Source organism: Dipodomys merriami, unplaced genomic scaffold, assembly GCF_024711535.1.
Source record: "Dipodomys merriami isolate MVZ:Mamm:240054 unplaced genomic scaffold, mDipMer1.0.p SCAF_16, whole genome shotgun sequence".
Classification (NCBI taxonomy): Eukaryota; Metazoa; Chordata; class Mammalia; order Rodentia; family Heteromyidae; genus Dipodomys; species Dipodomys merriami.
This window is the reverse complement of record NW_027202937.1, coordinates 14,816,402-14,826,780: the sequence shown is the minus strand read 5'-3', so window position 1 is coordinate 14,826,780 and position 10,379 is coordinate 14,816,402. Positions and strand designations below refer to the sequence as shown.

The 10,379-nt window shown below is 37.2% G+C and overlaps 1 protein-coding gene across 1 annotated transcript; it reads right to left on the bottom strand.

Annotated features, from left to right (window-relative positions):
• Nucleotides 1–4,521: 4,521 nt before the first annotated feature.
• On the bottom strand, nt 4,522–5,439 carry LOC138827839 (vomeronasal type-1 receptor 4-like). Its single transcript, XM_070023454.1, has one exon. It carries the CDS (start codon nt 5,413–5,415, stop codon nt 4,522–4,524), a length of 894 nt encoding a protein of 297 aa, XP_069879555.1. The 5' UTR covers nt 5,416–5,439.
• Between the last annotated feature and the right edge of the window lie 4,940 nt (nt 5,440–10,379).

The window sequence follows — 10,379 nt, the reverse complement described above, 5'->3', positions numbered from 1 at the left end:
TAGTTCATGTGCTTGGCTTAGTTCATGTAACATGGTGATCACTAGTTTTATGGCTGAATTTAGTTATTGACTACAATGTGTATATTTTCGAATCACTTTTTGTCTTTACATCAATGAGCAGGAATTTAAGTTGTTTCTATTTCTTTGCTATTGTGAGTACTGCTTGCAGTGAATACAGGAATGCAGGTGTTTCTTCTATGTGCTGGTTTAATTTCCTTTTGATTTCTACCCAGTAGGTGGATTGCTAGAACACATAGTTGTACTTCAATTTTTAGAGGAAATTCTGTATTGATTTTCATAAGATATAAACTTATTCACATTCCTACCTATAATGTTTAAAAGTTCAATTTTCTTCACACCCTTACCAGCACTTATTTTTTGTCTACTAATAATTGCTATTGTACCTGAAGAGAAGTGGTATCTCATTGTAGTTGTAATTTGGATTTTGTTGAACAGTTATGTTTTCCTTGAGAAATGTACATATACACATATATACTAATGTATATATATTTATGCATATACCATTTTCAAGCAAGTTTCTTTGTGGATCTTTTTGCCATTTGATTTTTTTTTGTTGTCTGAATTATTTTGCGATTGAGCTTTATTTTACTGTGCTAAATGCCAAACAGTGCCTTTTGCATGCTTGACAATTGCTCTACATCTTAGCTATAATCCCAGCTTCTGCTACTTGGTGAATGTCATCTCTTCAGTCCTTCTCCATTCCTCACCCCATCCCTGCCCTCAAGTTACGTAGTTCAAGTTTACATTGAATATAACAGCATGCCCTCCCAACATGTTTCCAATGTCTGATATTCATTTTATTAAAGTTTGTTAGTTCTTCAAAGGAGTTACACTATTGAAATCCTCCTCTAAGTATACTATTCTTTAGTCAGTTTGTGTGTATATACATAAAACCCTGCATATATTATCATCTATGTTTTTATTTTTGGACCTAGCTTCCATATATGGGAGAAAACATGTGCCATTTGTTTCTCTGAACCTAGCTTACTTCACTAACATAATTTTTCTAGGTCTACCCATTTCCCTCAAAATGACATAATATTCTTCCTGATAGATGAGTAAAATTCCACTGTATATATGTACCACATTTTCTTGGTACATTCATCAGTTGTGGGACATCTGGGCTATTTCCATAACTTGGCTATAGTTAATAGTGTTACGATGAACATGGCTATGCAAATATCTTTACTGTATCCTGACTTGTCATATTCTGAGTATATGCTCAAGAGTGGTATGTGTGGGTCACAGTGTCGTCTATGTTTAGTTTTATGAGGAATTTCCTAACCACCTTCCAGAGTGGTTGAAGTAGTTTGCATTCCCACCAACAGTGTAATAGGAACTTCCCTCCCCCACATCCTCACCAGCATTTATTGTAGTCCAAATTCTTGTTGTTGGCCAGTCTTATTTGGGTGAGATGAATTTGCAGTGTTGTTTCGATTTGCATCTCCTTTATGGCCAGGGATGTAAAGCATTTCTTCTGACAAGTCTCTATTTAGCTCCTTTGCAATTTATTAATTGAGTATTGATTTTGTTGGGTTTAGTTTCTTGAGCTCCTTATATATTCTGGATATTAGGTCTTTGTTGGACATAGAACTGGGCAAACAATCTTTGTAGTGTGCTCTTATTTGTGGGATGGAATTGTTTGCAAATTTGGATTCAAGAAGGTGAAGAACTTGTTTGTGAAATGATACAGATGGAAAGCCGTGTGCCACTGAAGAGAGAGGGAGAGGAAAAGCCACCTATTTGTCTGGATAGGATATAACAATAACTTATATTCGAATCCCAGATCTGTTCATGCTACTACTGGCTAGTGTGATATAACATTGAAAAGTAGAATGTATCAGAGAATTAAGGATTCAAAAGAGGAGGAGATAGTGAATAACTTGCCATGTAGTCTGTGGTTGATTGTCCTGGTGGTTGATTACGTTGGCCTGAACTTTGCAGAGGAGACAGGTGGTGTAGATGGGAAGGCTTTGAGTCACTCTTCCCAGATAAAGTTTTATTGTCAATATTACCTGGGAAGTTTTTACCATGAAAAAAGCTGGTTATATTTCTGACTCCTGTGCTACAAATAATGATTACAGTTCTAAAAGCCAAGTAGATGAGGATAAGGTCTGTGTGATTTTGCTGGGAACTCTTGGCAATAGTATATACATGTATCACAAATATAAAGATGTTCCCCACAATTCCAGGTCTAGTAACAGAAGAAAAAGTTATTGACTGGATGATGTTATTCCAAATAACATCATTTGAACATCTTTGAACTTCATGGTCAGAACTAACAATAACATTTTTGGAAATACAAATGAATAACATTGACATATTTCAGACCCCCGATTGATCTAGTTACTCAAGGGAAAAGAACAATTTCTGAAATAGATAAACAATATGCATGGTTCCTTCCTAGATGGTATTTTGTATCATTTTTTTTGTTTTTCTGTTTTTCTTCTTGTCATGCTTGTATTACCCTGAGAGTAATAATAAATATAATTTGGATACAAATTCCATGCCAATGTATCCATTTACCTCTTGAAAAGATGCTATTTATGTCCTTCCTATTTAATTTTTTTAACCAGTCCTGAGGCTTTAACTCAGGGCTTTGACACTGTCCCTGAGCTTCTTTTGCTCAAGCCTAGCATTCTACCACTTGAGCCACAGCATCACTTTCAGCTTTTTCTGTTTATGTGGTACTGAGGAATTGAATCCAGGGCTTCATGCATGCTAGGCAAGCACTTTACCACTAAGCCACATTCCCAGCCGCTATTTAAAACTTAGGTGATCATTTTCTTTCTAACCATAGAGCAATATCACTCAGTCATTTACAAAGCCAACCAGATCATGAGTATTAGTTGCATGTCTAAGAATGCTTCAATGCATTAGTCTTCACTATTCATGTTCACTGAACAACTTCAGGTTCACTTTGGTGAATGTTATTAATAAAGAATTTTAGGCCCTCTAAAAATTCCCCAAACTAGTAGGTCTTATGAAGTATCTTACTTGGGTAGGTCATATAATAGATCCTTTTTCTGAATGCTGTGGGTAGACCCTGCCATAGTGAAACAGAGGCAGTTTAAATAGGGAAGTAGAAAATCTAGCCCTTTGTTTGAAGGACTAACTTGTGGGGAGCTGGTGGCTCATGCCTGTAATCCTAGCTACTTAGGAGGCTGAGATCTGAGGATCCCAGTTCAAAGCCAGCCAGGACAAGAAAGTCTATGAGACTCTAATCTCCAATTAATCACCAGAAAACTGGAAGTAGCACTGTGGCTCAAGTGGTAGAGCGCTTGCCTTGAGCTGAAGAGCACAGTGACAGCACCTAGGCCCAGAGTTCAAGCACCACAACTGACAAAAAAAAAAAAAAAAAAAAAAAGAAAGGACTAACTGTGGTTAAATTAAATTTCCCAGTCTTTCACATTGATGGGATCTATTTAAAAGATGTTACAATTTATATAACATCTTTGTAAATAGCACCCCCTTTCCGTTTCTCCTTTATTATATTCAAAGTGTTGAAACAGAAAGCCATTTCAGTTGCTTCTTTAAGTTCATATACATCTCCTGATGATATTAATACTGTTTGTCCTCCACAATTTGTCATTCCTTACTTACTAAACCGAATTGCTTTAAATTCCAGCCATACAAATACAATATAACATTGGCACTCACCTTGCTACAAGTTCTGGTATTATTTAATGACTATGTTTATAAAGTAGTGGAGATTTCTATGTACTCGTATTTTTCTATTGTAATTCTCAAAAAACAAGTACATCTGTAGGGTTCAATTCTAGAAATGGAATTCTAGGGCAAAAGAATACATGCATAAGTAATGATGATAAAATTTACCAAATGGTTTCTGGAACAGTGGCAGTAAGAAACTGGTCCCACAAATTTCTAATCAAACCAATTCAAGACAGTGGTAGAATAGCAAATGAAAGTTCTACATTACTTTACTTGTCTCTGAGGTCTGGGTCAACTCAGAGCTGCATGTAAACTAGTATTTTGTTGTTGTTGTTGTTGGTTATGGGGCTTGAACTCTGGGCCTGGGCCTGGGCCTGAGCTCTTCAGCCCAAGGTGAGCACTCTATCACTTGAGCCACAACTCCACTTCCGGTTTTCTGGTGGTTTATTGGAGATAAAAGTCTCACGGACTTTACTGCCTGGGTTGGCTTTGAACCATAATCCTCAGATCTCAGCCTCTTGAGTAGCTAGGATTACAGACATGAGCCACTGGCACCCAGCACTACTTTTTTGTTTTGGTTGGTCATGGGGCTTGAACTCTGGGCTTGGGTGCTGTCCCTGAACTCTTCAGCTCAAGGCGAGTACTCTTCTACTTGAGTCACAGCGCCACTTCCTTAACTAGCAGTTTTGGCTGAGCAAAAACCATTACATGTTTAGATGAATTGACTACATCTTGTTTTAACACAGTCCAACAGAAGTAAGAGTTCTTGCAAGTTTACATACTAAAAAAGGTAGAATGAAATAAATTCTTTTTCAACTTCTGTCTTTCCTACTGAGGACACCAACATTTAGCTAGATTTCCATCTCTGAGGATCAGCACAAATGGGCTGACAATTGCAAAACCAAGAGTCAGAAATTCTCGAATACTTAACATCATGGGATTATTCTCCAAGAAGGAACTTAAAAGTAGAGAAAACACACACTCGGTCCAATAAAAGAAAAGAAAACAAAGCATGAGAAAGAGAACATTGTGAGCAGCTTTCATCTCAGGAGCAGTTTTGTATAGAAGCTGGGGGCTCTGAAGGTAGAGAACACGTTGGTGATGGTTGTGGAGAAGAAATACTATGTAGCCACTGGCCACATCCATGATACCCTGAAACATGATGTCACGTAGGATCATGAGAATGAGAAAAAACCATTGTATTTCCTTTCTCCCTGGTAGGAAATAACAATAGTTATTTTTACTGACTTGTGATGTGTTCATGTAGACATTTCTGATAAAATAAAGTAAGTTCATACTTATTGATGAATTAAGAATCCAATAGAAGAACAAGAGGAGAAGGATGTCCCATATAGACTTTAGCTTAAGCCTCCTCCACTTGGAGGTTCTGGGACTGACCGTGATGGCCTGGACCACTGTGAGGAGACTGCTGGTACAGATTGAGTGGCCACGAGCTACCCTGTCTAGAAAAACAATCATTTTACAGTCCTTAGAATCTAGGAAGTTTCTCAAGCCAAAAGCTGCTATTGTCTTTGGCAGCTCTTTGGAGAGGAGCATTATGATATTTGTCAAAGCCAAATGGATAAGAATAAGATATACACATTTCTTCACAGTGCCTTCCCAGAAACTGGAAACATATTTCAGAAAAACAGAGAGGTTTCCTACAATGCCATGTCCAGTTAGAAAAATGCAGATTGTCCCCTCGATATAGTTCACTCCCATTTCTTATGTCACAGGCAGAAAAACTTGGATCCAGAATACACCTCCTTGATGATATATATCTGAAAAATGTATTTCATGTCATAGCTTTTTTCTGGTATGTACAGGGCAACCATGATACACATAATGGTGCAGATTTTTGTCTAGGAGAACTCTTTCTTTATCTGTGTCATTCTTTCTGAGTCAGCATTGAAAAACTAGAATTTCTGTTTTTTAAAAAAGTTCATTGTTATAAAAAAGGTGATGCACAAAGATGTTATAGTTACATGAATCAGATAAAGAGGACATTTAAAAATCTAAAATTTCTATCCATATTTCTTTTAGCTTCACAGTAGCAAAACCAACTTCTCACTCAGATCCTAGTATATCCCAGTTGTGTGCAATTTCAGCATAGCTGAATTGACTCCAAATTTTTTCCAACCTCAACTTTTTTCCTTTCTTTCTCATTACATTTTATCATATTCCCATCATCCCACTCCAAATGTCATAACCTGTCTGCCTTTCTCATACTGTATATTAAATTACTGGCAAAATCCTGTTATTTGAATATTTTAAATGTCTCATAATTTTATTTTTCATGTTGTCTCTCTTAGATTTCTCAGTTTTCATTGCCCTCTTAGCTTTTGGTGATGTAATGATGACTTTTTCAGAGTTAATTTTTGCTTCTGATTTTTTGTGGCACTAGGGTTTGAACTCAGGGCTTCATAAGTGCTATCTAGGCACTCTACTGTCGAATCATTCCTTCAATCCCTTTTAGCTCTGGTTATTTTGAGATACGGTTTCACTTTTTGCCTGGCCTTCACCTGAACTGTGTCCTTCTGTTTTAGTCTTTCTGACATAGCTGTAATGAAAGATGTGTGCTAACATGCCCAGCTTCTTTCACTGATAGGGAGTTTTCTGAACTTTTTTGACCAGGCTACTCTGAAACTATGATCCTCCTTATCATGGACTCCTGTGTTGCTGAGATGACAGGTAGATGTCATGCATCCAATCCAGATACTGGTTGAGAAGGGGTTTCACAAATATTTTGCCTTGCCTGGCCTTGAACCTTGATCTTCTAGATCTCAACTTTCTGAGTATCTAGGATTACAGCCACAAAGCACCACACTCAGCTTGCTTCCAACTTTTATAACTTTTATAACTAACAATATTCCAAAGGCCATCTTAACAAGGTCTTCAGGGATGGTCTGAGTACAACCGAGTGACTTACAGGCTTCTGAAGGAAGTCTTCCTCAGCTACTTCCCACTAATTATTAAAGATTGCTTTAAATGTCTTTCACCTGAAGGTCTCAAGCTGCCTCAGCTCTAGATTCTGTGAGACTCCACCTTTAACCAGCAAAACCCCAGAAAACCCAGAAGTACAGCTGTGGCTCAAGTGCCAGCTTTGAGCTCAAAAGCTTCTGGACAGCACCTAGGCCCTGAGTTCAAGTTCCAGTACTGGCACACACACATGCACACACACACACACAAGCACACACACACACACACACACACACACACACACACAAAAGAAAAAAAATATTTATTATAGTTGTTAACATGTCCCCACAAGGAATAGCCATCTAAGGAAAGAGGTGGACTTACATGTGTGGGATAATATTGTTAGTATAGGGAAACTTAAAGACAGTTATAGAAAAAATACCATCATTTTAAAGACAAAGACATTTAGGAAGTTGGAAATATAATGGGAAAAAATGATATAATTGAAAATATAATAATTCAGCTAAACTTATAAAAACAAATTTTATGAAACCTAATTATGCTGACAGTGTTATAGTACCAGGTGAAATTACAGGAAATAGAGCGTTTTTTCCCTCAATAATCTGAAGAGCCTCTTACATCTTTTGTATTTGAAAGAATACAAGGTAAAGAACTCTATGAAAATATTCACTGCAGAGTGCTCTGATGATACTAGATCCTGAACACAGTGAGAGTGATGCTCCAACATTTCTTGAAGGATATTGGTAGAACTGATCCTCTCCATCTTTCTAGTTCCAGATATCTAAAGGTCCAGGTCATAAGCTCCTTTCAGTAGGTCCTAAGGATTGGAGATGCTCTATGTCTTCCTTTGACTAATCATAGAAAGATTAAAACTTATTCTTCTCAGGAAATTACATGATACATGCAAAGTGCATCAAAGAATTAGCAAGTTTACTCACCTTGATAGCTGTGGTGCAGGCAAGATCTGGGTTAGTCCTTCTGTCAAGAAGAGACTTTCCAGGTCGTATTTGTACCTTCAGGATTTGTAGCACTCTTGGCTCTCAGAAAGTACCAAGGAGACATCAATTTCCACAGATGTCACCTGTCAGGGTTATGAATCACTGAAGTACAACTTTCCCTCTCCCCTCACAATTACTACATGAATTTGACTCAGAAGTTATCTCAGACTGAATTAGGATTTAATTAGTAGAAGGATATGAAGTGAGAAAGTGAACAACAAAGCCGGTATCCACATGTAGAGTTTCCCATGTCTCCAGACTTGTCTTTGCCTTCCCAGAGTTCCAGGCTATGAATTATCATGGAGATCAAACTCTGAAATACTGAGTAAGATTTATCATGGAAGCATATCATCTTTTTGGCCTTATGTCACAATGTAGTTGACCTAGGTCCTACTCAAGTGTCTTCTACTATCACAGTAGTTCATATCATTGATGATTGTATGATGAAATGGGTGAAATCTAACCAATATATAACAGGATAATAGGGAAAGAATGACTTGGTATTCCCAATTTGACCCTTATTCTGACATTCAGTTTAGTGAGGGCCTCATTTTTGATATGTTAGGAATTCATTGTGTGTGTCAAAGTCTCTTGGGGGTTTCTTGTTCTGTTTGTTTCTGTATATGTTTATTTTTGGCCTGTTTGAGACTTGAATTCAAGGCTTGGGTGCTGCTCCTTAGCTTTTTCACTGAGCTGGCATTTTACCACTTGAGCTAGAGCTCCACTTCTGGCTTATTGGTGATTAATTAGAAATAAGCCTCATGGATTTTGCTGTCTGGGCTTTGAATCACAATCCTCAGATCTTATCCTTTTGAGCAGCTAAGATTACAGGCCTGAGCCACTGGTACCAAGATCTTTCAAGCTTCTTTGGGATATGAGTAACCTAAGGCATAAGATTATGCCTGAGTGGCACATGGAAGCTCAAGTAGAACAGCATGAATTTGTGATAGAATTGCATTATTTTAAGAGCGTTGCTATTTATTCCCATGGTGGTATTGCATAATTTAACACTCACCAATAATTATCAATTTGTTAATATCGAGATTCTGTACGGGTAGGTGGTTTTTCCAATGCAGTATCTTTTATGAGTTTTGAATATTCTCTTTAACTTTCTTGATGATAGCTGATAAAAGCCCTTCTATGTGTGATAATAGAAGCCCATTATAATGTTTTAATACTGTTACTTTCAGAAATACTATAAAATCACTATGCTGATGATGTTATGGTTTGGAAAAGTAATATGACACTAAATAAAATAAAAAGAAAACTTTCTCCCTTCACATATTTTGATAATGGTTTAAAAAAAAACAAAACAGGGTAGTTTTGGAAATTTCATCAGTCTCACTATATTTATCTGAAAGTTGTCACACATTTTGAGATTTGATGATAATTTTTTAACGATAGATTAAAGTTGCTGAATTGTATTCTTCTTACTTGTTATGTGTATACATATGAGTTCTGTCTGTTGATCTATATGTGTATTAATGAACAAAATAAAATTAATGTTTGATGTATATTTTAGTCTCTCTCACTTTCAACTTGTGTTTCATCTAAACTATTACATATTGTAATTGATATGTTTTATATATATACATATATATATTCAGAGTTTTCCTTATACTTTCCTTTTACAGAGCGTTTGACATTTTATTCATTAAGTTCTGTAGAAATCTGCTTTGAGATAAGTGATTACTCTCAAAACATTTATTTCAATATGTGTATGTAGTACTGAGATTTGAACTCAGGGACTCTTCTTTGCTAGGCAAACACTGTCATACTGAACCTTGGCCTCAGCCATTTTAGGCTTTAGTTATTTTTCAGACTGGGTATGACCTTGTTTCCCTGGGGCCTTGTCTTATACTATGATCCTTATACACCTATTGTGTCTTTTTTTTTGACCCATCCTAGAGCTTGAACTCAGAGACTGGGCACTTTCTCCAAGCTTTTTTCTTTTTGTCGGTCTTGAGGCTTGAACTCTGGGTTTGGGCGCTGTCCTTGTGCCCTTATGCTTTTCAGATCAAGGTGAGCATTCTAGCACTTGATCCACAGCACCAGTTCTGGTTTTCTAGTGGTTTATTGGAGATAAGAGTCTCATGGACTTTCCTGCCTGGGCTGGCTTTGAACCATGATCCTTACATCTCAGCCTCTTGAGTAGCTAGGATTCCAGGCATAAGCCACTGCTGCCCAGCTCCCCTGAGCTTTTTTGCTTGAGTAGTACTTTACCACTTGAACCACAGCTCCATTTCAAGTTTTTTGTTGGTGGATGAGAGAAAAGATTTTCATGAACTTTCCTGCTCAGGCTGGCTTTGAACTGTGATCCTCAGATCTCAGCTGCCTGATTAGCTAAGATTATAGGTGTCAGCCATCAACTCCCAGCTCTACTTGTGCTTTTCGTGTAACTGGGATTACAGATTCAATACACATCCAACTTTTATATTGAAATGAGACTTAGCTATGTAAAACTTTCTTTTTCCTGTACTGGTCTTGAACCATGATCCTTCTCATTGATTATTGTCTCCCACTGAGCTGAGATTACAGGCATGTACCATCACATTTTGGCCCCTTTTCAAATGTCCTAAAGAACTGTCTTTTAAATATCACGTAAGAAAATGATTGGGGTTTGAGGCATAGCTCAGTTCGGTAGAGCACCCAATGATTGAAAGTGTCAAATCAAGAATTTGAGTCCTAATATCGAACAAAAAAATTATATCAAGAAGCATCCTTTCAGCACAGGTAGTTGTCTCTAAA

Excerpts from the sequence above, each read along its gene's own strand:
- LOC138827839 (XM_070023454.1), bottom strand. The coding sequence starts at position 5,415 with ATGGGAGTGAACTATATCGAGGGGACAATCTGCATTTTTCTAACTGGA.